The sequence below is a fragment of the Chlamydotis macqueenii genome, chromosome 5 (assembly GCF_036417535.1).
Source record: "Chlamydotis macqueenii isolate bChlMac1 chromosome 5, bChlMac1.mat, whole genome shotgun sequence".
NCBI classification, from domain to species: Eukaryota; Metazoa; Chordata; class Aves; order Otidiformes; family Otididae; genus Chlamydotis; species Chlamydotis macqueenii.
This window is the reverse complement of record NC_141560.1, coordinates 26,776,236-26,803,775: the sequence shown is the minus strand read 5'-3', so window position 1 is coordinate 26,803,775 and position 27,540 is coordinate 26,776,236. Positions and strand designations below refer to the sequence as shown.

Here is a 27,540-nt window from a genome sequence, read left to right as displayed (position 1 = left end):
CTTAGCTGAGCCTTCCCCGCGGGGTGTGCCCTTTCCACTCGTGCCCGACTATTGGCGGTCGGAGGGGCCGCTGAGGGGCTATTGGCTGCGCGTCCCGGCCCGCGGCTGCCGGAGTGGTGGTGCTCGCCTCTCCCCCCCTGCCGTTACCCAGCGGTGCCTTGCGCTGGGCCCCGGCTAGGCCGCGCTGCGGGCGGGATGGCGGTGGCGGTGCGTGCGCTGCAGGAGCAGCTGGAGAAAGCCAAGGAGAGCCTCAAGCACGTGGACGAGAACATCCGCAAGCTCACGGGGCGGGACCCCAACGATGTGAGGTGAGGCGGGGAAGGGGGGAAGGGGGGGGCGCCCGCGGGAGGAACGGGAGGTGGAGGCGGGGGGGGGAGCTGAGAAGCGGCCAGGCCCGGGCGGGAGTGGGTGAGGGAGCTGGCGTGCTCTGCGGTGTTGTCCCGGGGCGGGGGATGCGTGAAGGGCCTGGCGGGGGGGGGGGCGGGTAGCGAGGAGCTGCCCGCAGGCCGCTGCCCCCCCCCCCATGCCCTTCTCCGGGCCATCCCCGCAGCGCGGGTAGGGCCGGTGGGGCCCCGGTGCCGCTAGCGGTGTCCGCCCGTCGTGGCGGGCGTGGGGCGGGCACCTCTGTCTGGGCGGCCCGGGGAGGCTCCTTGCAGCGGCTCGGGGGGGCTGGGGCAGGCACCCCTAACGGCGCCCGCCGTCTCTTGCAGGCCCCCTCAAAACAGACTGTTAGCCATCACAGGCCCGGGTGGAGGTAGAGGGCGTGGAAGCTTATTGCTAAGGTAAGGAGCTGCAGAAACGGGCGGGGGGGTTCTTCCATGCCTTGCTCTGGCATTGCTTTGCTGCCCTTGCACTGGGTTGTTCTGTATTTCTTCTCTGATCCTGTTGCTGATTGTACTGCTGTTTCAGTAAGCAGGCACCAAAGCCACGGGGTATTTGGGTGCCTGGAAATTTAAAGTATCTTATCATTCTGAGTTAAAACAAATTGTTGGTTTTCCCAGACCCTTTTAGCTGTTAGCTGGAAAAATAAGGGAGGTGTTATGTGGTATCCAGGACCTTGTCTCTTTGAAACCATTCAAAATCAATCTCTTAGTAGTTATAAGAAACTGGTAGCTGTTCCAGGAAGAACAGAAAAAATTGAAGTCAATAGGAATTTTAAAACACATCTAGGTAAAACCACATGTGTTTTGTTGTCCACTTTCTTTTTTTTTTTTTTTTTTTAACTTTCTCCCCTCCTTTGCCTCCCCCCACCCCCAAGCAGAATGAAAAGGCCAATTTGTGTTCTTAATGGAGGATATAGTGGATCTCTTGTTAAATTTCAATATTAAACTGCTGGTTAAGGCTTAACTCATCTTGAAAAATATTGCAAATATGAACACATGAACATAATGGGGCTCCTTATTTTAGTGTAGCTACTTAATTAAATAAGTGCAGAAATTGAAATTTAAATTAGTTGGTCTACAAGCAGTATGTTTGAACAAGTTACTACAGTACTAACAGTAAAATATGATAGAGCTGAGTAAACTTTATAGTTGCATGATGACCACAAAGCCAAAATACAGTTTGATTTGACAGGCTTAAGGTGGACCTGGGGTTAGCCTAACTTGTTCTGAGATCACAAGTGCTTTCTTTTTAGGCGTGGATTCTCGGATAGCGGAGGAGGACCCCCAGCCAAACAGAGGGATCTTGAAGGGGCAGCCAGTAGGTGGGTGCAAAAACTGATGCAGACAACTTGGCCTTATCAGAATGATAATTTAAAACAGTAAATTTAAAATACTTACATTCAGTAACTGTTAATAACTGATGACTTTCACTGTCTTCTTCAGAGGTTACGTATCCAAGACTTCTTGGAAATATATTTGATGATAGCAGTTGACTGTGGAGAAATCTTTTTTTTTTTTTTTTTTTTCCATAGATTATAGCAATAATCTAAAAATAGACCAATACAAAGATTATTGGGATTTTTATTGGAATTTTCTGTTTTACTTTGTGTACTGTCTGCTATGTTATATTCTGCTTAGTTGCCCAGATTTTACAGTAGACACAAACTAAATTATGACAGAAATTTCCTGTTCAGTGAATTGAGTGTGTACAGTGTGACAACAGACTCCAGTCTTGAGTTTTCACATCTGGATGCAGATCAGTCAGGTGTGACTGGATTATAGTGAGCTTCGTTCTGTGGGCACTTACTTGCAGTGGTAGTTCTTGACTAAAACAAGGCTTGAACTTTGGAGTTAACACAAAATTAATACTGTGAAACAGCTTTACCATTAGTAAAGTGCTGTGCCACAAAGCTGAGAGTGAAAGCTGAAAATAACTTTTATTTAACGCACTGCCTAGTTGTTCTTTGTTAAAGTCTCCGTTCATTCAGGCTCTCAGGTCCTAAGTGCTCTGCCCCTCCTCACCTGTTCTCTAGGTATTTGGCTAGGCAACTTAAATAGCATTTCCTACTTGAAAAATCACACCAAGCTTTATATCTTGATGCATTTAAATGTGTCTAGCCATCTTCTTATACCAGTAGGCATTGTAGAGGTTCTGGTAAAAGAAAAGTGCAAATGTTGAAAACAAGAAATAAATTCCAAAGGTACTCAAAAGTCAAATATGGTTGTAATGTGGATTTTTCCATTCTACTTCACTGTGCAAGTTGTATTAAAACTTAAACTGTTTTCTGTCACTGATATTTTACCAACAGTAGATTCTATCTGTAAAATGCTACTTACTGGTCATTGCAGCAGTAGGGAAACTTATACTGGAAGTGTTGTTTCTTCTGACTAGAAATGTTGACTTGTATTTTTCTCGTCTTAGAACAAATACCATCTTAAATAAATGTTCTCTAGTGACCACTAATGCTTTTTCTTCCTCAGGCTGGGTGGAGAACGTCGGACAAGAAGAGAATCACGCCAAGAAAGCGACGCAGAGGATGATGATATTAAAAAGGTAACACATGATAAATGGAGCTGTGCAAGAAGAAACTTTCTTATCTGGAACATGAACAGAGTAGTTTGTTTTTCTTTGTTGTAGCCAGCGTTGCCATCTTCTGTTGTGGCTACCTCCAAAGAGCGAACACGTCGAGACCTTATACAAGATCAAAATATGGATGAGAAAGGAAAACAAAGGTATGCAGAAATCTCTTTTAAGCACTTACTTGGTACTTCTGAGTGCTAGCATAGTAATTAGGTGTAGATTTTAAAAGTATTATACACATGCTGTTATGTATCAAAGATTATGTTGAAGAGGTACCATAATGATATAAAATTGATATTAAAAAATATTCTCTCAAAATATTTCACAACAGCAACAACACATTGTTCACTTCATATAACTGACAGGGGTTCTACTTCTCAGGCCACCTACAGGAATAGGTTTGCCAGTGCTGTTGTAACTGATCATTTTTGAGTAAGACAAATATACGTAGCTTCATTGGTTACTTAACATTTTGGACTGTTAAAACTGTCTTGGTAAATAATTTATTTTGTTGATTGAAGGAGACTTTTAGGTATGGGGTTTTTCTTTTCTTGTATTTCTTTTTTCGTGTTACTTCTAAACTCATTACTGTGTTTACAGTCTGACCTTCCGTTTGGCTACTTCTTTTTAGATTCCTCCTATGTATATCTCCTTTATCCTGTATTTTATTTGTGTTATGGTAGCTCATAAAAATTCTTGCTGAAATGCAGTTCTATTGGGAAGAGGTGTTGGACATAGTTGCAAATTTGCTTTTCCAACTTCTTGGACTCTGTCCACTTCAGTCTGCAGCTCACCTGGTGCAGTAATAACCCAAAGCTCAAATAAATAGAAGAATGAGAGCTGGGATAAGGAACTACAGAGAGCTTCTCTCATAAGGACCACAGATAAATTAGCATAGAAAAGGCTTGCTTCTTTTACAGTTACGCTACCGCTAACAGACTGCTATTGCTTCCATCATCAGTTTCCAACTGCTCACAGAAAGAATTTCAGAATTCTCTGTGGACTTCATGGAGCTTCAGGCACTAAGTTTCTTTCCTCAGAATTGTAGTTTTACTGTTTTGCCCTTCAGTATTCTTCTGGGAAGATGAGAAAACCAGTATTGATCTCCATGTGACTTGTGGTGGAAAGAGGCTCTTTAAGAGGACAGCATCCACTGAACTCTTGGTTTTGCTCAGTATCTTCTGGGATGTCATTTGAATATAAATACACTTTGAGCAATCTCTAGATCTCAATTCTGTATTTGTTCCTATTTCTACTGTTTAATATACAGGTACATTTACGTTTCTATGTCAGGTTTGTGCCACTGTAGTAGTACTGAGTGAAGAAAGTAGCATTTCCTTTCTTAACTGGGTAAAAGTTCAAGGCAAACAAGAGAGTCTGCCTCGTGCTGAAAAAGCTTAATTTGAGATTAAATGGGAAGAAAGAAAAGGTGAAATAGAATAATTAGTTCTTGTTCAGGAGAAGGGAATTCTTTGAAGAATTTTACTTATTTAAGTTTTCTCAAAACAACTGAGAGCAGTTCTGGTTTCGTCCCACAGTGCAGTGTCTCATTGTAGAAGATATTGTTGGGCAAACTGTGACAAATAAGCTTTCACTCGCCTGTGGCTCCATTTCTCCTTAATCCTCTGAGGGGGGCAGAGAGGGGAGTGGGTACCTTTTTCGGAAAGTGCAATGACTTCCCAGTTCACTGCTTTATTGGTAGCTCACCCTGTATTTACTCAACCTTTTCTTCAGTATTCTCTGCTTTTGGATTTTTGTTTTGTTTTGTTTTAATTTCCTTAGTGTAATTATTTCCACGTGTAGAATGTGCTGGCTTCCAGTTTTCCCAGTGCTGTGTTATGGATAAGAGCTGTGTCTTACTCTTAAGCAAAACATGATATGTCACTGTAAATTATATCCTTGACTGCTGGCACAGTCAATATGTGTTCTGTTGCTAATGGCCTTGAGTAATACTGAGCCTTTAAAAATAAATGTCTGTGAGGAGGAAAGTTTGATTGTTTATGCAAATAAAAATCTTAGTACTTTAACTGAATCTCAAACTTCTTTCTGTTTTTATTCAGGAATCGACGTATATTTGGCTTGTTGATGGGCACTCTTCAAAAATTTAAGCAGGAGTCCACAGTTTCTACTGAGAGGGTACTTATTTTCTAGTTCTATCAGATTGTAAATAATAAAGCAAAATTGTGTGGTTAAGCTGCTTCAAATAGGAATAAAAATTCCCCACAGTGTAGGTTGCACGTGCAACAAATTGCTAATAGTGCATGTAGGTTTTTGTTCGGCTCAGTTTAGTGGAATTGGGGTGGGAGGCAGGAAAGGGACTCTAACAGTTTCATGACTTTCCAACACTATTTTTGATCATTGCAGAAGTGAAAAGGCAATGTTTTGTTTATTTTTTTTAAAAAATATTATTGCTGTACATTTTTAAAACATAAAACACAAAATAGATTATCTTTTTTCTTGTTTACATTTACAAAGTAAATGGAATTTAATCAGGTAACTATTTAATAAGTCATAGGTTACTTCTGTAAATAATGATGATTCAATATTGCTGAAGCAGTACCTACCCTTATGTGTTCCAGATGTTTAAATTATAACCAAGTATACAGAAATGTATGGTTGGATTATGCTGTGTGACTGCAAATGGCTTCCCCCTCCCAGTATAGATAACAAAAAAACATTTTTAATAAATAGATATGTGATTGTTCTGAAATCAAGGCTTTGCATAGCTTAGTGGTAACTTCAGAAAAACTTGTATATAGGACAGTGGTAACTATTTGTAGTGTGCCCTTTTAAATTCCAGAGGGTATGGTATTTGTTTACTGTTGCCCTAAATGGGTTATTCAGTTAATACTAATAACCTTTAGATTAAAAACAGTGTTTAAAAGTTCTACTTTCAGCAATCCCAGTGGAAGCAGATACAAGGTCTTTAAACTTAAAACCTTTTCTGTGTAGTGTTAGCGTAGCTGACTTGCAGCGTTGGTATTCATTACTTTCAGATTCAGTATTTGGATATCTTGCTGTTTTATCTAACTTGTCACGTAGCACATGAGAAAGGACCAAAGTTCTCTTTCCTGCTTGCCTTTAGAATGAGAAACTATTGATTAGGATGGTCTAGGAACATAGAGTCCACTAATGTATAGTGGTCCACTAATGTATAGTTGCATAAAGAGACTTTGAGAAGTTACTGCTCTCTGCAGCATTTTTCTAATAATTTCTATTGGTCTCTTCATACATAGAAAGTTACTATAAATCAAAGTAGAAGCCTGAGGAGTTTTGACACAACTGTTTTGTTGTCAAGGCACTAAACTGTATTTTTTTTATTAGACAACTGTTGTACAATGTGAGCATATGACTAAGTCATACAAACAGGGCATTCCTGGATTATAGTAATATATCTAATTAGTGATTAATATACTGGAAATATTAATAATGTAATTTGTTTTGTTGGTCATAAACACCAGTCTGCAGTCCTTCATTTGTTTCTGGGGGACTTTACTTTTTTCCCCCCTCCAAGTGGAATACCTGAAATTTTTTTTTTTTTTTTTTTTTTTTTTTCCTACCATTGCGAAAAAAAAAGACATGTTGAAGCCTGTATTGAAAATTCAAATCCAAACTGAATGATAGAAAAACAGACAGAAATACACAGGGGTCCATAATTTTCTAGTTAGCCTGCAAAAAATTAGATGTCAGCAAGCTTCCATTTCCTGTAATTTAGGAGATATTTCTTAATGCGTTTTTAGGAATGCCTATAATGGAGGCATTAAGTTTGGGTCCAATTTTTAATTGGACCAAACTAAACACTTTGATTTAGAAAAAATATTTTAAGATACTTCTTTATTTATCTTAGCAAAAGAGACGACAAGAAATTGAACAAAAACTTGAAGTGCAGGCAGAGGAAGAAAGAAAGCAAGTTGAAAATGAAAGGCGAGAACTGTTTGAAGAAAGACGTGCTAAACAAACAGAGCTGCGGTTACTGGAGCAAAAGGTTGAGCTTGCCCAGTTGGTGAGTTTTAATTTTGTTTGCGATCTTTCTGTTGTTCAAACTATTCTTGTGTATCTTAGGGTTATTTTCTTTAATTTCTCAGCAAGAAGAATGGAATGAACATAACGCTAAAATAATCAAATACATAAGAACGAAGACAAAACCCCACTTATTCTACATACCTGGCAGAATGTGTCCTGCTACGCAGAAGTTGATGGAAGAGTCACAGAAAAAGATGAATGGTAAGTGGCCTTTGTTCTTGCCTCCCTTTGTTTGCTGTACAAATTTCTTTTAAGTCTCTCTGCTTAAATACTTGAATTTCATGGTTAGGACAAACTGTATGTTCTTGCATGGGTGTTCATCATAAGTGAACATTACTCTTTCAGTGACTTATTTTTATGTTGGATGTGCTTTGATTATCTTACAAGAAGTCAAAAGAGGTGTATGCATAATCTCAAAGGTACGTGTTTAAAACATAGTCCTTCATATTAGCTTTACTACCCAGATGTATGCCAGTGTGGCAACTTAGTTTTTAAAAAGGCAGATTCTATGATTTGAAGACCTAAGGAAATGCAGGTTTTTACAAAGGATTTGAGACGCGTTTTCTTAAGCACAGCACTAGACCTTTATGATTTTTTTTTATTTTATTTTTTTTAACCTTAATGCGTGTTCATTTCTGTTTCACAGGATGACTATATTTTTCTTTTGGAAAACAATTTAAAATACTGCGGTTGATGGTAGTCCTACTGTTCTTTTTTTTTATTAAAATACATGAGAATGTATTGGTTTTATTTCTTAATGAGCTTTTCTTCATTGTATGGTGTTGGGGTGGATAAGAGAAGCTAGCTCACCTGTCTGAATAGCTTACATTAATTAACTTTCTTAATACCTAACCAGCTTTTTGATGATTCTTATTGTCTTTTGTTTACCTTAGGAATTATAACCTTGTTAATGTATAAATACCAGGAAATTAAGGTATTATTTTGATGTACTGTTGGTTGGATTGATTCTAATTAAGTCAAAAACTCTTTTCTTTAGCTTAGATTTAGGGCTTTACTGTTCTGATACTCAGCTGAGCTGACTATCCCTTTGCTTTGTTTTCTTAAGGTAACTAGCAGTCTTTTTCATTATGCATGAATGGCTTGCTACTTCAGAATGAATAAGAATGTAGTATTTATAAGTTAAAACAATTTGATAAGTCATAGTTAAGGGGAAAATAGACTTCAGTGTCTGTAGACTATCTGAAACTATTATTTATTCATTTATTCCCTAGCACTCTTTGAAAGCAGGCGAAACGAATTTGCAGAGCAGATTAACAAAATGGAGGCCAGGCCCAGAAGACAATCTATGAAGGAAAAAGAACAGCAGGAGGTGCAGAATGAAGAAAAGAAGGAAGAACAGAACAAGGAGCAGGAAGAGGGTAAGGTGGCTCAGCAGGTGGAAGAGTTGGAGACAGGTAATCAGCACAATGATGTAGAAATGGAGGAAGTAGGGGAGGAAAAGGGCAAATTAGGTTCAGGGCATAGTGATGCAGAGAAGGAACAGGAAGAGGATGAACAGAAACATGAAATGGAGATTAAAGTAGAAGAGACTACTGAGGTGAGGGAGAATGACAAGCAACAGGATGGTCAGCATGAAGAGGTCACAGTTGTAAAAGAGGAAAGTGAAAACATTCAGCCAGTGGATAATGAGCAGGATATGGGTGAAATGAATGAGGCAGATAGTGTAGAACCTGTAGAAAATGAAAATGGCAAAGAAGTGGAACCAGAAACAGAGTGTGATGCTCAGCCAGAAAAAGTGTGTAATGTTCCTTCTCCTGAGAAGGAGAAAGGTATCAAACCAGAAATTGAAGCTGAACCTGAAGAAAAACAGGAGAAAGCACCTGAAGCTCAGCCAGAACCTGTTGCTGAGGCTCTATCTCAGCCACAGTCTGTGCCACTGTCACAGTCACCTCAGTTGTCCCAGTCCATTCAGGATGCAGAGCCCCAGGCAGACAAGGATGAAAATGCTGTGGTGTCTGTAAAGGTGGTGGAGGCACAGACAGAGCAGAGTCAGACAGCAAGTGCAGAAATTAAGAGTAAGACTAGGAGTAGAAGCAGGGGTAGGGCTGGGAACAAAACTGGTAAGAGTCATAGCCGTAGTACCAGTAGCAGTAGTAGCAGTAGTACTTCAAGCAGTACTAGTAGTGGAAGTAGTTCCACCACTGCCAGCAGTAGCAGTCGGAGTAGTTCCACCAGCAGCAGCACTACAAGTGGAAGTACTAGCAGGGACAGTAGCAGCAGTAGCTCCAGCACTAGTGAAAGCAGAAGTCGAAGCCGAGGAAGAGGGCATAACAGAGATAGAAAACGCAGAAGGAGCACAGACAGAAAGCGAAGGGATGCTTCAGGAGTAGATAGAAGTCACAAGTCCTCAAAAGGTGGGAGTAGAGATACCAAAAGCTCAAAGGATAAAAGTTCAAGATCTGACAGAAAGAGGTCTATATCAGAAAGTAGTCGGTCAGGCAAGAGAACTTCACGGAGTGAAAGAGACCGTAAATCAGACAGGAAAGACAAAAGGCGTTAAGAGAAGAGACCAGGCTTTCTTAGCCTAATCTTTGCAGCAGAAGATTATTTGAGTGAAAGGAGTCCTTGTAAGGAGGAGAAGGCTGCCTTAAGAATTGCATGCTGTAAAAAATCTTTTGGAAAAATGCAGACTGTTTACCAGGCATTCTTGTACTTTTTACATAATTTTGTAAAAGGTTACTTACCAAAATTATGTGAAGTTCCTGAAAATGTAAAAATAAAAGATTAACACTCCTTTGCATCTTTTTTTAAATATCCTGTACTCATTAAGATCCTCTGTATATTTTAATAGGTAAACCTTTAAGTAGGTGTGATCACTTCTTCTGTATCATACACTTTTTTTTTGTAGAAATAAATGTGCGTTTTAAATAAATTGTTTGAGATGTCCTGTTGACAATTAAATTCCCCTTTTAGATCATATGTAGGGAGGCAATGTTGCAGGAAACTGAAAATTTTGCTTTTCCCCCTCTATTCCTTGTAAGAATGGGAAGGTTAAGACCCAGTAAAGGGAGTAATCTCTCCAATGCTGGGTAGGAAGGGAAAGTAATTGATTTGGATCTATACCTTTTTGTTTTCTTCTGTAATCACAAGCTCTTACTCAATTCTGTCTTCCAGTTTTATAAATTTTTTTCCTATCCATAGGCAAGCAGTGATTAAATGGAAATGTTAACACTGGCCATGATAGCTCAAGTCAGTCTGGAATACCACTCTTACCTGCATTTTGCAGGTGCTTTGGTAGTATTTACATCTATGTTCTAGAGACAGTTAATCTGTTTAGTGATGTTCCTTACTTTGATGGGCAGTGGAGGAAAGACTTCAGCTTGCTTCTCAACCAGGATTCTTTTTATTTTAGTTGCAGACTAATCTTTGATCCCTTCATACCACTAGGAATAATTACATTGCAGTGTTGGAGTTACCTGGGACTACCCAATACTAATGTTGTGTGCGTGCAAGAATGCTTTCTGAATGTATTTAATACAACTTAAAGTGGTATGGTGTTATCTATGAAGGTGAATACTGTTTTTATATAATTTTGTATGGAAAACAATAACATCTGTCGCTCTGTTCTGTACATGTGCAAATAAATGTGGCTTTGTAGACTACTCTCTTAATGCCTATGATGTTTTCTATAACACAGGTGTATTACTTTAGTCTTTCTACATTTAAAGCATGAATTATAATTGCAAGTAACTCTACCTTAGAAGCTCTGTATCCAAAATTGTTCTTAGAAGACTTTACTTAATGCCTATTAACTGAATATGGAACACTGCTATAATCTGTGTTGTCTTGGCAGGAAGAGAATTCTCATACCTCATGTGCCAAATCTCAGACAGGAAATCCTAGAAAGATTTTGGAATGGAAATTACATATAAGTTTATTTTAGTGTATGAAAGGCCATATATACCCCATTTTTCTGGAACACAGAGCAGACTTTTGCAAAGTTCTAGTTTGGGGGGGTGTCAATTTTTGGATTTTTCATCAATTCAGATGAAATCTAGTGACAGACTTTTGAAGCGTTGAACTTCCTGGCTTAAAGAAATGTCTAGCACAGGATGAAATAGTGTTCTTTTGGCACAAATAGATGCAGTGGAAAAGCTCCTAAGGCTTTGCCCATCTCAACAAGTTCCATACTTTATTCTGATTCTTCAGTCTATTTGCTACTTCAGTATCCTATCTGCCTCTGCTTCTCTACAACTGAGAATCATTTTTAGTCTTGTCAGTAGTCTCTAACCGTATTTCCTTTCCTTCAGAGGAATGTGGTGGGTTTAATGTGCCTGCTTTGAAGGACAAGGAAAAGTTGAAATGCCTTATTGAAGATGTTAAACACAGCAGTTTACCACAAGGAACAAACTTTTATACTGAGTAGTTCAGTAAGTGTTAACTGGTTTGCGTGTTTCAACTTCACATTTCAAATTGCCTTTGGAAGCCATTTTTATTTTGTCAATTAATTCCACACCCCCCCCCAACACTGAGTATTTTTAAGGTTTCTTATTTTGAGCTGAATTGAGTGATTCACTGCTGTAGTGTATTTACTGTACAGGTATTATTGGCTGATACTGCAGTCGTGCAGAGCGAGACAAGTAGGTTGCTAGTCAGAAGCCCCTGCTTCAGAGGAGCACATTAACAGAGTCTAGAAAAACAATGTGGTGGGTCCTGATAACTGAACCAGGGATGAGATGGATTACATTGTTTCAGGTTATATGACAGGCAGCAATGTATTTTTAACAAGCTGAAAATACAGGAGTCTTGTTGCCCAGCACAAAGCTGGTGATGTATTTGATAGTTTAATGTTTTGTTAGGAGAAACTTACTGCTGTGGTTAGACTGTGCCGTTTCTCAAGTAATATGGAAAAGGAATGGTAGAGAAGGGGAAGAACTGAGAATGAAGTAGAGATACTTTATGTGAGCCGGCAACGTACCATGTATGCTCTATACCTACTTTGTAGAGTGCTTCCATCAGATGGTCCTGTCTAGCTTTAAGTATAACTTTAGAAGGCAGTTGGTGGTTTGTTTTGGGTTTTGGTTTGGTATTTTTTAGAACTTCTATGCTGTGCACTGACTATACACCATTTACTTGTCTTTTTCTTCAGTCCTGATGCACAGATAAACTGGAAGACTCCAAGAGTGTGTTTTTTCCATTATGCTCCACACTGAGTCCTTGTCAGGGTAGATTTTATGCAGATTGTTCATTAATTATAAGCTGAAACATGACCTTACATAAAAGGTGCACCTCTGCAAATTCCTGCTCCTTTACTTAAGGTGATGTCTTTGTGCTTAGAACAGCTTCATTGTATGTATTCAAAGGAAACCTGAACATAATTATTCTGTGGGGAAGTAGATATTAGTGAACTAAACATTCCCCTCCAGCAAAATTAATTTCCAAATCCAGTAAGTTTGCAAGTAGATTTCTAGAGTCTCTTTTGTTTATTGGGAAAATAACGGTCTTGTGGTTAGGTCCCAGTTTATAATTTTGAGATTCAGATTCAGCTGCTGATTTTGTAGCAATTATTGTGGTACAACAGGACAAACCTATCAATTTTATGTATGTGCCAGATCTTTAAAATAAGTTTCCCTGCTCAAAGAAGTATTTCTCTGAGACTACATGTATTTATCATGGGATCAAATACTGTGGCAGTGGTGTATGAGTAATATAGAGATCTGTGTTTTGGAGGATATAACTTTGCTCTTTCAGACTTTTTTTTTTTTTTCTCTTTCCCCTCCATCTCAGTTTTATAGCAAACCTGTGTTTTACCACAAACGTTATTCATGCAGTTGTTACGAGGTGACTGTTTATTATATGGCGAAATGCGAGGCATTCAAAGCTTGGAAATGTATTATCAAGATTCAAAGTAATACAAGTCACAAATTCCATTGCTTCTAACTGGTTTTGTAATATGAAAGCAATAATGGCTTTCTCTTGCTATTTGTTTTCCTGACTGAAAAAGCTGTTTTAAATCTGGATGATAAGTGAGTGTTACTTGTTCAGATTTGTGTAACTGGAAAAGTGAGTTACCTTTCCTTTTCTTCCTTTGACTTACTAATTTTTAAAAGACACTTACTTTAAAAAAATATTTTAGGCATTACATTTGATTCAATATAAAAGTTCATCTATATCTTCATCCAAACATCCTAAGTCAATAGAACTATATTTTTAAAGTGCTTTTGTCATGGACTATATTCTTCCATGTATTAGTGCAATATTCTACACAGTGAAACCCTACGTTCTGTATGGAGCCTTTTGGTCCTATCATAAGAATATAACCAGAGCTGTATGTGCTGTTGTTGTTATAAAATAGATGTTGACTTTTAATGTACTTAGGAGAATTTTTACCAACTACTGAATAGTCTAGGAAATGCAACATCTTTTCTACTCTTCTCTGTCTTAAAAGAGCCATCCAGTGTGCCATGCTACTCTGTTTATTTAAATTACATCATTAATTCTGAGTTGATCCTTCTGTGAATTTTAATGTACCATAAGGGATCTCTGCATTTCTAGCTCAGTAAAAGCTACTAAGATGTTATTGCAAATAGTTTAGTAGTTTAATAGTTAAATCCTAACAAAAGCTGTTGGAAATAGATCTTATTTTTCCATTAGCATTGTTTGTCCTTGCATGTGTAGTACTCACATTTGTTGCCCTAGTTCTGCGGAACAGAAATTAACTGAAGTCTCACTCTCTCTGCTATAAAGCTTTCAACTTTGTCCTTTGGAAGCCAGCTATGATAAACTCCACGAATCTTTATCTTTGACTTTAGTTCAAAGGTGATTAGAAGTTTTGCTTGTGTAACATCTGCAAGTATAGGATCTACACCCAGAGGAAAAGAATATTTTATATAAATATCATTTGTTATTAAAGTTACTAGAGGAACAAATAACACAGAACAGATCAGAGCAGTGCTCCTCAGCCTTTTAACACCTTCAAACCTAGAAGAATGATTGTTGAGACTAAGCTACACACTGGCAGTGCCCAGAATAACTTGCAAATTGCAGATGTAGATTAAACTGAGTAGCGAAGGTAAGCTGCAACATTTTTATCTCCATATAAAGACTTGAAAATTAGTTTGGGTATTCATATGAAACTGAAGTCAGAGCTATTTTTACAAATAACGTGCAGATCTCAAGGTGTGGATCTGATAATTTGTTCTCCCACACTAATTTGCTGAAGTACAGAATTACAGGTGTCAGAATACCTGGCTTTTCCATTTGTAGGTGAATCAGCTCCATGTTACCAGGCTCAAAAAGTGACTGCTAACTCTTCTAGGCCCATTATTGTGTTTTGTTCTATATTCCATGGTTGGTGTGCAACATTATGAAAGACTCTTCTGAGTAATTATTAATTTCGGTTGGATAAAAATGTTGTCCTTTTTTTTTAATTATTAATTTGTACAACACTTAGTATACTTTGAGAGTCCCTCCAATATAAATTTATTGTATATTCCTTCTCACCAATCTGTCCTAATCTGTAGAGACTTGGGAATGGAGAGAAAAAAAAAAGGCCTGTCCTCCTACTTTTCTGCTCACCAGTCTTCTTTGCATTTGTGATGTTTTAGCTGCTTGGTATTCCATTTGTCCCCTTTCACCTCTACAGACAAACCTAGAGGACCCCAGGGAAGGTCTCAAACCACTGAACTTCTAAGTAACCCAAGATCCAGGGGAGCGCGGGGGAGAGGATGTTGATGCTGCGGATAGGGCTGCATCAAAGCTAGCCAGGAGCGAGGAGAAGGGGCTGATCTATAGTGCGCACGAGACAGGGCTCCGGTGGATTATCTAACTGCAGAGGCAGATGGCACGCTAGGTCATAGGATCGGCCTGCCTGACTACCGGGTCATGTGGCAAAGGAAGGGGCCAAAGTGTTAGATTGCAACTGGAGGACATGTCATCTACTGTGATCTTGCTGTTTGTTTCTTTGCAGGACATTGCTGGTTAGCATGACCCTGCCTCACTTTGCGCCCTCTCTCCCAGCCTCCAGTAGATGATCTGTTTGCTGGCTCAGTGGATCAGGCTGAGCACCAGTGCTGGCAGGTCCGAGCTGTGGAGCAGGAGAGAGGGGGAACTATGCTGCAAGTAGGATACAGCTTAGGTTCATGGGAAGAGAAAGCCGAGCAAATTCTGCCTGAGTCATGCTCATGACTGAAGGAGGAGCAGGCCTACTAGGTAGCATATGACGGCAAATACTATCAGGTGGGGAAGGAAAGCAGATTCTTGGGGTGCTATCAAGGAGGGAGGGATGGGAGGCTACCTCATGCAGGAGAGTAGGAAAGGAAAGGTGAAGCCTCTGATAGACGCTAAATCTTGGTGTGACCAGAAGTAGTTTATTTGTATTCAAAACTTCAGTCGAGCTATCAGAACATAGTTAATTATTAAACGTACGCATATAATCAGGACACTTGACTTTGCAGAGTGTTACCAGGTTAGCATAGTATTCTTCTGTTTAAGCAGACGAGAGAAGGAAAATAGGATTGTAAATTTATTTGCCATGTTTTATTAGGCTAAGAAAAATAATGTAGAATGTTCTTGCTAACCACACATCGACACAGTTTCCTCAGTTTCAGTGCATTCTAGATTTAACTTACAATGTCAAGGATCTTGAATCAGAGAATTTTGCTGTTAGTAATTTCATTTTTAACAAGTCTGCAGAGTACAAAGGTACTTTCAGAATGGAAGAAGTGTGGTGATCGGGAATGTGAGAGTAAGTAAATTTTTTTTTTTTTTTTTCCAAAAGGAGTCTCTGGTGTATGTGCAACTATTACAAACCATAATGTCGAAATTAGCAATGAAACAGACTAAAAATAAGTAGCCATAGAAAATGTTTGTTGTCAATATAAGTTTTTGAGCTATAGGCTTAAACTTTTCAAACAAAATGAGGAAAAAAAAATACTGTATTGTGTTGTGTAGGTATATAAAGATCAAAGTTCAGTAAAATACTCTTGAACAGCTAGTTTTTCTCAGGTTTCCTCAAAACAGGCAGTATAAAGCAGCTTTAAAGTATTTTTAACTCATTCTTTACAGGTGCAAAATAAATTTTTAAAAAATGGTAGGCTATAAACTGCAAAATACAACTATATAACTTGTGTTTATACTACATTCACAGCCCATTCTGCACAACTCTGTTTTTTTTCTACTGTAAGCAAACTGTTTGGTTTGGGTTTTTTGTAGTCCTTCTTACAAAAGACACTGCTAATATATCCTCTTTACTTATTTTTTTCTTCTTTAACATGAAGTAAGAGCAGTAACTAGTTACTAGTTACGAGGGGAGTAAATAGCTCTGCAGGAGGCAGAGCCACTGAATCACAAGTGGGCAGCAACAAATAATGTCCCATTCATTATCCATTGATTACCATTGTGAAACCTGTCATAATCATATGTAGTTGAAGCTGTTTCTAAGCTGTCTCCACTAGTCTGACAGCCTTAATTGTGGAACTTTCAATGTGGATAGCTTGTCCTTAAGTGGAAGAGACCTTAGATTTCCTCTGCTGATGGATCTTTATTTTCCTGTGGAGCTATAGTGACTTCAGTGGGTTCTGGATGCTCAGAGATGTCCCTTTTTGTGGAATAGCATGTGGAATGGGCTCCAAACTAACCAGAGCACATCAGTACTGGTTTCTGTGGGGAGACAGCAGTGGAGATAACAGACTTTAAAGTAATTCAAATTTAATTGGAAACTTTTGTTTTGACAATGTGTTTAAAGTTTATATTGCTTAAACTTACCTATTTTTTTTCATAAGAGAAATGTATTCAAACTAGAGGACAAAATCCCTGAAATAATGACTACATTTAACATAGAAGTTCTAAAATATACAATTATAAATACACCTGGGAAATATTTTTTAGCTATTTATATCTGGCTTTAGTAGTTGAATTTGCTAATTCTCCACACTAATTTCAGCGTTGAAAGCTTGGCTGAATCAGGACTGGAAAATGCCCGTATAGGACAAGAGCTTTTCACCTTGCTCTCTGTAGTAAATGGGAAAGAAAACAGGGCAGGGCTGGTTTTTCCATTAGTTGCTTTCCACTTGATTATATAAATGGATTAGAATCATAACAAAGCACATATTAATGTATTAATAAACATTTTAATGTATTTATATATGTATCAGACTTCTTCAGTAATCTGACCTCAGACAAAATGGCTGCTACACTTATTGTTTCTTTCTTTGTACGTACTCTTCCAGCGGCAATGAGCAGAGTTCAAGCCACTACAGACTACTTAGGACCTGACTGCCGGTATCTTAACTTCAAAACAGGGGAAGAGATAATGGTATACTCCAAACTTTCAAGAAAAAATGAAAACTTGTGGACAGGAAGTGTAAGTACATCAATCTGAAAGACTTTCCCCATAAATAATTGAGATAGTATAATAATAGCGTAACAACTACAGTCTGCTTGCTTCTAGGGATCGTCCATCTCTTTTGTAATACTAACCAGTCATGGATTGATACAGTATTTGGGAGATAGGTCCTTGTTATTATCTTTACATAGAAAGGGAAAATCAAGTCTTGGCAAAGATCACTCATGGAGAAACAGAGTCAAGATCAGAATCCAGGTTTTCTGTCTCCTTCATCTAATCATCTGGCTACTGTGATTTCATCTGGTTTCCTTAAAAATATCCAGGTCTATCAGGTCAGGTATCTAGCTACAGGTCTGTAAGAAGGTTTTACAGTTCCTCAATCAGTTACCCAGTACAGGGACCTGACTTCACAGTTCAGTGCTCAAGGGAAGTTCCCAGAGAAGTTGTCATGCATACTTAATAATTTGGAACAATTGACAACGTAGTTAGAACAGCCATGTAGCTATGTTATAGCTAAGAAGGAATAGATGCATTGATCCAACTGCTAGTAAAACTGTGCTTCAAAACCAGAAGGTATTGGTAAACTTTTTTTTTTGTAAATGATCTGTCACATTTATTGTTTAACAGTGAAATTGTCTTCCTTTTTTTTCACCTGAGACTACATTTGCAGGTACCTCACCTTTCCTTGCTTTCCAAGATTTGTCCTCCATTAAAGCCTATGTGCAATTGTTTGATGTAAAGCTAGTGGTTGGTTTCTTGGTCAGACTGACCCTTACTTGACTCTTTCAGTAGGGCTTCTGCTTCCTCAGTAGGGCCTGCAAACTGTTCAGTAGGGCCTGTTGTGACAGGACAAGGGGTAATGGTTTCAAAACAGAAGGAGGTAGATTCAGATTAGATACTAGGAAAAAATGTTTTACAATGAGGGTGGTGGAACACTGGAACAGGTTGCCCAGAGAGGTGGTGGATGCCTCATCCCTGGAAACATTAAAGGCCAGGTTGGACGAGGCTCTGAGCAACCTGATCTGGTTTGAGATGTCCCTGCTTCTTGCAGGGGGATTGGACTAGATCACCTTTAAAGGTCCCTTCCAACCCAAACCATCCTATGATCCTATGATTCTTTTGGGCATTATCAACTTTCTTTTCTGTAGTGTTACCATCTTCATTGCCACTTTCTCTTCAGCTGCAGATGGCCTCATACCTGAATTTCATACCCTACTTTTCTTGTAACTTGTTATGGGTTGTTAGTTATTAAGGCACGATTTTTCTCCCACTTGAGTCAATGGGAAATTTGCAGCTGCTTTTGGTAGGAGCTGTCTGAGACCATTTCTGCACACAACACTGTCTTCAGTTGAAGCAGTGTTAAGGCTACGGGCTTGGTTCTGCACAAACACACATTCATCAAAATAATACAGAACATAATAGTACGGAGTAATGTACTTCCCCTTGCTTTCTGAAATGACAAATGGAACACTTTTGTGAAGGAAAAATAAAACAGTCTTTTGCCCAAACAAAATGAAAGGGGTAGGGGGCAGTCCTATAAACTTATTATCTGTTTATTCATACTTCTCTAGCACATATGCAAGCACCTAACGTACTCATCACTTAAGTTTAAATGCTCTCATTCCTCTTATATTTTTTACAGAAAGGAAAGGATTTTGGATATTTCCCAAAAGATGCTGTAAAGGTTGAGGAAGTTTTTATTGCAGAAGAAGTGGAAGTGCTCACTAAGGTAAACCAAAATAATCAGACTTTCCAATGTAGTTCACGCTAATTAAAAAAATCTCATATGCAGTTAGAAATTCAAGTGTCAATCCATATTTTATTTCAGATAATTCAATACATGTTTTTTTAATTACTGTTCTATTTGCATGTTTATTGCCTCTAAAATAATTTTTATCTAATAAATTATATAGAGCCATTAGGAATAATACAATTACAGTCCTTTGTGTAAAGTTATACACACATATAAGTACACAGCAAGAAAGAGAATAAGGATATATTGCTGTGCTACAGAATGCTGTAGAAAACTCCATATGAAAACATTTTAAAAGTTAATATTGTTCTTTTAGGAAACTGACTTCCTTTGCCTTCATGGAGATAAGTACACTTTTGAAAATGAAGATGGTGCATTACATGATCACAACAAAGAAACTGCATATTCATTATCTGATGCAGAATCAAAGCTGCATGAAAATGAACTCTTAAAACATACAAGAGACTCCATGCAAAAGGAAGAAACAGTTGAATCAGTTTCTGAAAATTATTCCAAGGAATCTCACACTCAGGAGGAGTCTGCAAGCAAAAAGCTGGTTAGAAAAAATGAGAACAGAAAAGATGACACTGAAGAGCCACAAATGCAAAACAGCCTCCCACCAGAACCCATTCCAACTCAGTCTAGCTGGATTGCAGGATGGTTCACCACAGGAAGTAAAAACGACGAAGAGCCATTAAAAGCCATTACTGAATCTTTAGAAGAAAATACATATCGAGGCAGAAAAATAGTGGTAACTGCTGAAAATTACTTACAGGAGCCAAATGATAAGGAGCAACAAGAACCCTCAGCATCTGTTTGGTTTCAAGGTGGGCTGACGGACTTTCTGTATTTTAGTGAAGAGAATGTGGATGTTGATTTGGCACCAGAAAAAGATGATCCACAAATCCATGATGTTTCTGGTGCACATGGACATTCCAATAATGAACAGGAAACAGCAGTCACAGAGTTATTGACAGAAGAAGAAAAGAGTGAAAGCCAAGAATCCAAATCAAATAATTGGTTTAATTTGGGTTTAAGTGATGTTCTTAATTTTGGCCATGCTGAGAAAGATACAATTGCTACGGAAGACCAGCCAAGCAGAGAAATGGAGGATGACGCAAGTAAGAATGAAGAAGGGCAGACTCTAGACCAGAAAGAATCACACATGGACAAAGGATCAAAGGAGACAGTTAAAGCAGTGACAGATGAAGAAGATGAAGAAATCTATGCACAAGAAATAATAGATCCAAACAGTAACATTCCAGATTCTGGGGAGATATCAGCAAGTGTGCATACTCTTAATGGCACACAAAGCACCTCAAATAGCACAGAATCATCTTTTGATATACTAACAGGTGACGAAGAAAAGCCAATTGAACCTCACAGTTCAGAACAAGACTTGGTATCAGAAAGCCAACTGCTGAAAAATACTGAAGCTCAAAAGAGAAATCAGGAGTCAGAAAGCAAACATGGCCAGTCAGGTTGGTATAAAAATATCTATAATACCTTTATTAATTATAATATGGTCACATATGATCATCAACAGGGACATGAATCAATTGCATCAGATCAGATTTCTTTTTCTCCTAGCCCACCTCGGAATTGTGACCCCTTCAGACAGAAAAAAAAAACCAGAAGAAAAGCCCAATGTAGCTGAAGAACAGGGCCATTTCCTCTCTTATAGTCATTTTGCAGACATACTGAAATTTCAGAGTTCAACAGCCAAAGAGAAGTGCAGAGCTTGCAAGATGATGTGGTTTTTTAGTGAAGAAATGCCTCAAACTGAAAATGATGATGAAATATTACAATGAAATAAGAGCAACAAAAGTACAAGTGAATCAGAGAGTTAGTGAGGAGGAGCTGTCTGAAGAAGAAGAGAGTGCAATCCAAGACAGCAATCTGTTTTCCTCACTAGCTGTGCAAAACAATGAACGCAGTAATGAAAAAGCAAAATATTTTGTCAAATTAGTTAGCAACAGTGATCCCTCAGAAACTTTATCTGTTGAAACACTAGTATAACCTAGTACAACAATCTCAAAGACAGTATGTACCCTTATTTAGTTATTCCAGTGCTGAAGAACATGTTTCTAAGAGTAGTGAACGTCAGGAAAACACCAATATAAATGGTTATTAGAATCACAGAATCTTTAAGGTTGGAAAAGACTTCTAAGATCATCAAGTCCAACCATCAGCCTAACACCACCATGTCCACTAAACACTATCTCCAAAGATTCTCTACAGTTCCCTTAAAAATTAAATTTTGAAAATACAGTGGAAACTAGAACTCATCTGCAGGGAAAATAAAAAACAGGAACAGTTGAAACAGTGCAAAAAGAGCAAAAATCCTGAACAATTGTATTCAAGAATCTGTAAATTCAGAAAATGAAGGGGAATGACCAGGAACTGCAGATAATCATCCAGGCACCAAGAAGACCCCACGTGACAGGGAAATGAGTCTTACTCTGGAAACATCTGAGAAAGGCAAACCAGTTGATTGCTGTGATACAAAACAAAATTCAGTATCAAAAAGCCAGTTCAAAATGGATGCTGATGTAAAAGAGAAAATTCACAAACCAGAAAATCAAAACAGCCCACTGGGTTTTTATGAAAGCATCAAAGATACCAGTCAGGACATTTTTAATTATTGAACAGGATCAGAAATCTGAGGAGTCCCAAGAACTGACTCCAGACCAACCTTTCTCTCCTCACCCCTCATCTAGTGGCTTCAGTTTAACAGGTACCAAAACTTGTGAAGAAACTGGCCACTTGGAAGACATATGGAGTTTCAGAATGGAAGGTAAAAACTGCTTGCTAAGAATAGAAGAACAAAGCTTCCATAATGAAAAAAGGCCTCAGTATAAGCCTTGATAAAATACTATGGGGAAAAGAAACAGACAGCACCTCAAATCAGAAGGTTAAACATAATGAATCAGATAACGGTAATGCAGATATCTCCAAAGAGAATGATCTTTCTCTTTAGCTGGCAGTGCAAAATAACAAACAGGGCAGTGGAAGAAAAAAAAAAACAAACCAAAAACAACAACAAAACCAACCAACCAAACAAAAGATAGGACAATGCTTGGTCTTGCTGATAGCTTTTCAGAAGAGAAGCTACAAACTGAACAAATTCCTATTAATGTGCAACATCATCAGAAAGGTGAAGCAGAAATAACTCTGGAAGATTCATATTCCCAGCATGAGCTTCTGGTACTAGAGAATGGGTCAGAGGACAGTCTTAATCCAGCTCTTGGAAAGAAATATAAAAATAACATGTGATATAGTAAAATAAAACATTATTATGTATTATCAGATTTAGGCCCATGAACTCAAGCCGTTATGACACTGCAAGATACAAAAACATAGAAAATGAATCTGAGTTTTGGAAGGCATCATCAAAAGGCACAGTAATACCAAAGTCTCCAGCTGAATCAAAGTAAAAAAAAAAAAAATTAAAGAAAATTTATTGACAATGAAAGCAACAGAGTAGTCACGTGATATTAGTCTGACTGAACGTGAACTTTTACCCTACAGGCCACATAAAATAGAAGACAATTTTAAAGAAAAAAAAAAATAGCATTACAGTTAGTGTCTTCTAAAACCTTCAAACTAGAAAGCCAGACTGCTATTAAAGATTAATTAAATCTCAGCAACCTGAGATTGCTCAGAAACCTGTCTGATAAAGAATATGTTGAAAAAGAAGATAGTGTTGTAACAGAAAGGATGGATAATACTGAAAAAAACAATTGCTGCTACTAAAACAAGATAGGAGAGGGAAAGAAAAAAAAAAAGAATCTGAAAATTAGAAAGAGTCAAAGTCCAGAAATACAAATAATAAAAATTATATTCTAACAGAAAAGGTTCCAGGTAGTATTTTTACCAGATCATCGGGGTTCTTTACAAATATATGTAGTAAAACTTAACAATCCAGCCTGTAGGAAAAAAAAAGTCTGAGGATGCATGTTTTGTCAGAAAAAAAACCAAACTAAAATAGGGCTAGCAGAAGTAAATACTGCACAGAAGAATGAGATGGAGTTAAGGAAAAAGGAATCTGAACAAGAAAAAGATACTACTAAATCTGTAGAAGGTGCAGAACATGATTAAATCAATTAAGAAATCATGGAAGATACATTTAAGGAAGGACAGCTTGGTATTTCGGGAAAAATACTGCTGCAGAACCCAGCAAAACCAAGGAAATTGACAAAATCATAGTATGGCAGACAGAGTTCATGCCCTAAAAAAAACCAAAACCAGGCAAATATTGTAGGATAAACGCTCAGATTTACCAAACCCATTGATTATATTCCAACAATTTTATTTACAAGAAACAAAACCAATACAAAGTTAAAACAAGATGTTAAGCAACCTTTAGAGCATCTCTGTGAGGGAAGCAAACTGATGCAGCTGCACCAGCAATTTGAAAAGATTCATCGTGAAATCACAGCTTATTCATGCAAAGACAATGTTATGAGGAAACAAATGATTGTATTTGCACAAAAAGGGCACAATTTGGACATTGGGCAGGAAAAACGTATGGAAAAAGGGAATGTTCTTCTAGAGCTACCAGAGCTTTTGTCTAAAGGTACTGGACTAACAGTGATTTAACAAAACAAAATGTGCTTTGTTTGAGGGAAAAAAAATAGAACAGACACAACACTGTCTCCTTCTGGTGATTTAAAATCAAGAGGTAGTAAACCTAACTCATAGTAGTTAATGACTGATTTATGGCATTTGGAAGAGCTGATAATACAGATTGAATTAATATAATGGTAACAGTTTAAGAATCAGTTACTCTTCCTGACTTTTGACTGTAGGAATATTTGTGATGGGTATCTTTGGCCAGTAGTGGCTTGAAGCACAGAATTAAAAATTAATCAACTTGTAAATGGTATATTTTTTTTTACATGGGTAAGCAAGGTGTGGGGTTTTTGGAAAGTGATATTTTGTTTGCTTCAGGAAACTTACTCCAAGTCCCTGAAACTGAGGCAGCTACGTGCCTTCAGTCATACGTCTGCATGAACATGCCTGTGTTTTCTTGTATTTCACAGTGGAGTTTGTTATCTTGTGGGAAGCCGTTAATCTTTAATCCTACATGACATTTTTAATTGTTCTTTTTGTAAAGCTTTTCCCACTTGTATTTGGATGTAAGAAAGAGACCTACTAGTCCTGAACAGAGAAGCTATAGGCTAACTATCAAAACCAAGCACGTTTCTTCCTGAGCATTAACTACTTGACTACTAGTTTTCCTTAAAGCTCCATCCTCCAAACTCTGTTCCAAGACCATTATTTGAAACAGTATTTCTTAAATTATAAACCTGTAGCATGTTTGTACTCTGATGTAGCACTCTAGTGTTTGGCTTTAAGTTGAGGAAAATAAAATTAAAAAAAAAAAAATCTCTACAGAAATTATTCTTCTGAAAATACGCATTATTTCCCTTCACAATTATTTGCAGGAGTAGGCAGTAGAAGAAAGCTGCTAGAAGAAACACCAGAGAAGGAACATGAAATGAATGCAGCTGTAGACAATGAATCCGGTAATGACCAACATTCAAAAGTAACAGTGATTCCTTCAGTAAATTCTGAAGAAAAAATGGACAGTTCAGTAGCTGACTCTCCATTTGATGTCAAAAAGCCTTTCTCAGATGCCATCCAGAACTATGTTCCAAGTAATGGTAAGTGTTAAGTTTCTTAATTTTAGGGAGAATGAATTTGCAATCTTAAAAATTAGTTGGAATTATATTAAATTGACAATTATAATGTAAAACTTTTTTTTTTCCTTATGAACAAACCAGGAGGAGGCTGGATCTATCAGATACTTCTGTGCTTGAATGCTCTTGAGATAGGGGAATCGATAAAATCTGTATTTTCAGCAGTGCCAAGTCTTGTCAAAAAGGTAAGAATTTTTTTGTGTGCTATACTGTTGACATTAGGGTAAAATTAAGCCAGTTATTGGTTATGTTCTGTGACGAAGCTCCTAAAACAAACAGAGAGAGGAAAAAAAAGCCTTTTAAATAAACTCTCAGCAGTCCCCTTGCTGAGATACCACACCTCAGTGGTCAAAGTATCAGCATTTGGGTTGGTTGGTTTGTTTTTAAATGAAACTCATAGCTCCTCTAGTTTCCATGACAGTACTGATAAAAATTGCTTGGACTTAGAAAGTTTGATGAGCAACAATCAGAATACTTCCATTGTTTCTAAAAAGTAATTTCAAAGTCTTGATTCCCAAAGGTTTCCATAGTTCATAATTGGATAAAAATACTTTTCTAAGCAAATATATAAAATGGGATTACGATTGCTGTGGGGATGTCTTAAATATCGAAATATAGGGACAGAGTGAAGGTTGACCTTACTGGACATAACTGCCCAAGAAACAATGCTGCCAGAGCAACGTGAGAAAAGGTAGACAGTGTTGCACTGTCTCCTCTAAGCAGAAGAGTAATAGCAGGTAAAGTGGTACATGGTAAACTTCATTAATTTTCATACTTAGGTTTAACTTTGTTTAGATGGGGTAACTGAAGGTTAAGAACCACAGAAATTTGTTCCTGATTTTCAATGTACTGCCATAGATACTGGCTAAATTGCAGCCTAGAAGAAAACTGAGAGGCTTTGTTTTTTGTTTTTGTTTTTCTTCTTTCTCATGAAGCAGATTGTATTTCAGTACTTATTGACAGTTCACTGCTGTGGCCAAACTCATTATTTTATTGTTTGATACAGGTAAAAAAAGCCACCTATCACTGTCTCTTAGGTGGTGCCAGCTTCATAGGCAAGTCACTCACCTTGCATTGTGAAAACTGAGTTAGTATACGTTAAAAAAAAAAAAAGTGTAGTTAAATACATGTTAAAAAAAAAAAGTAATACAAAAATAGTCCCAGTGAATGAGATAAAAAAGAATCCACTACTATCTAGCACTGCACGTACCGCATCTGGTATCTTCCCTTATATTTACGTATCAGCAGCCGCGGTACAAGCAATTTTTAACAATAACAAGGCCAAAAAAAAACCAACTTAGGTGAAGAGACCGCGTTACTCTGGCTGCCGCGCTGAGCGCAAGGCGGCCCCGCCGGCCCACGCAGGCAGCCGCCCTGCGCAGGGGCGGGAGCGCCGCTCCACCTGTTGCCCTCCCCCGCCGGGCAAATGTCAGCTGCGGCTCCCCGTTTGGGAAGGCGAGCGGGGACGTGACATGCCTCTGGGGCTGGGGCCAGGCCCTTCCCGGGGAATCCCGCCCGGACAGCTTTATTTTATTTTTATTTTAAATTTCTGCTGCTGTACGGGTACGAATGGAGACGGCAGACGCCCGAAGGGAGGTGAGTTTCCTTGCGCTCAACTTTTGCGGAGGATCAGGAGTAGGTTCGTGGCCCCGTACCGCGGGAGGGCAGCGGCGGGGGTACGCTGAGGAGAGCCGTCGGTCCTTCCCCCCCTGCGGGCGTAACGCGAACGGCAGGGGCTGTCGGAAGAGGTCCTGCGGCTCCCTGGGCCCGTAGCACCGGGAGAGCGAGGAGAGGGCACCCCTGAGAGGCACCTACCGCTCGGCTCCGGAACTCGTAGCCGCGTCTGGAGGCTCTGAGCCGAAGCGGCGCGGTGAGGCCCGGCGCCCGCTGGCGCGCTCTCACCTCCCTCGGCCGCGGTCTCTTCCCACTCCCTCCCGCCTCCCCCGCCCCGGCGTTGGTGCGCACTCATTCACGTTGCAGTGGTACAGCCCCCCGCCCCTTTAGTGTACCCCGGCTGCTCCCACCTGTGGCCGCGCAGTTCCGCCTGCTCCCTTGCCGCGGCAGCAGTGGTTTTTCCTTCCCCGGCGAGCCGGAAGGGGCCGCGGGGTGGTGCGCCGGGGCCGCCGCCGCTCAGCGGTAAGATGGCTGCCGGCGGCCGCGGGGATGCTTTGGACGTCGCCACCGCCAGCTTGTGGCTGGGCCTGAGGGAGAGCGTGAAGCGCTACTGCGGGTTGGCCTTGGAAGGGGCGCGCAGGGTGAGTGCGGGACGCGCCTCCGCCCAGGGTGGGCTCTTGTGGCGGACCCCCGCCGGGCCCGGGGTCTTGTGCAGCGGTGCCTCGGCGCTGGGGGAAGCCGAGCGCTGCCGGGGGTTAGGGAGGGGCTCCGCGTCTGAGAGAAGCGGCCCCGCACCGGAGGGCACGGCTGCGGCACAGAAACCCGGTGCGCGGCGTAGAGCCGGGCCGCGCCTCGCCGACGTGCGCCGGGGCCCGGCAGGCTGCCGAGAGCTGAGGGGCCTGGGGGGACACCGTGCCGCGCGGGGCCCGGGGACGCTGGCCGTTCCTCTGAGACGAGCTGAGGAGTCTGCCTCTCCAGCAGCCAGGGCAGTGAAACGAGCGCTCCCTGTTTTGACACACACGCATGCACGCCCCTCTTGGCTTGAGATGGGGTAGTCTGGCCGTTTTATTACAGAAATGGAGATCAAGGCTTTACTGCGCGGTAACACGTTCTTAAACACAGGTCAGACGCGGTAAGCATGAGCTACGTTAAGCAGGTTATATCTTTGAGAAAAG

General features: G+C 39.5%; 2 protein-coding genes across 8 annotated transcripts in view; both read left to right on the top strand.

Moving 5' to 3' along the window:
- Positions 1 to 106: 106 nt before the first annotated feature.
- On the top strand, positions 107 to 10,615 carry PNN (pinin, desmosome associated protein). Its single transcript, XM_086749205.1, has 9 exons — positions 107 to 308; positions 711 to 782; positions 1,637 to 1,705; positions 2,865 to 2,937; positions 3,022 to 3,116; positions 5,025 to 5,100; positions 6,812 to 6,967; positions 7,050 to 7,188; positions 8,220 to 10,615. The coding sequence occupies exons 1-9, from the start codon at positions 196 to 198 to the stop codon at positions 9,506 to 9,508; spliced, it is 2,082 nt and encodes a 693-aa protein (XP_086605331.1). The 5' UTR covers positions 107 to 195; the 3' UTR covers positions 9,509 to 10,615.
- Positions 10,616 to 15,040: 4,425 nt separating this feature from the next.
- MIA2 (MIA SH3 domain ER export factor 2) overlaps positions 15,041 to 27,540 on the top strand; it is a 40,246-nt gene continuing 27,746 nt past the window's right edge. For 2 of the 7 annotated variants that reach the window (XM_086750187.1, XM_086750185.1), the window contains exons 1-6: positions 15,535 to 15,694; positions 17,178 to 17,311; positions 18,936 to 19,022; positions 19,363 to 20,527; positions 24,497 to 24,715; positions 24,836 to 24,936. In XM_086750187.1, coding sequence (XP_086606313.1) covers positions 15,580 to 15,694; positions 17,178 to 17,311; positions 18,936 to 19,022; positions 19,363 to 20,527; positions 24,497 to 24,715; positions 24,836 to 24,936 — 1,821 coding nt within the window. In that variant the 5' untranslated portion in view covers positions 15,535 to 15,579. Of the gene's footprint in view, positions 15,187 to 15,526; positions 15,695 to 17,177; positions 17,312 to 18,935; positions 19,023 to 19,362; positions 20,528 to 24,496; positions 24,716 to 24,835; positions 24,937 to 26,094; positions 26,348 to 27,540 lie in introns of those variants that run through there. The other 5 variants (XM_086750186.1, XM_086750190.1, XM_086750188.1 and 2 more) reach the window with 5 other exon arrangements.

Coding starts and splice junctions, on each gene's coding strand:
- PNN (XM_086749205.1), top strand. CDS start 196: ATGGCGGTGGCGGTGCGTGCGCTGCAGGAGCAGCTGGAGAAAGCCAAG. Junction 1,706..2,864: donor CTTGAAGGGGCAGCCAGTAG/GTGGGTGCAAAA, acceptor TTTCTTCCTCAG/GCTGGGTGGAGAACGTCGGA. Junction 2,938..3,021: donor AGGATGATGATATTAAAAAG/GTAACACATGAT, acceptor TCTTTGTTGTAG/CCAGCGTTGCCATCTTCTGT.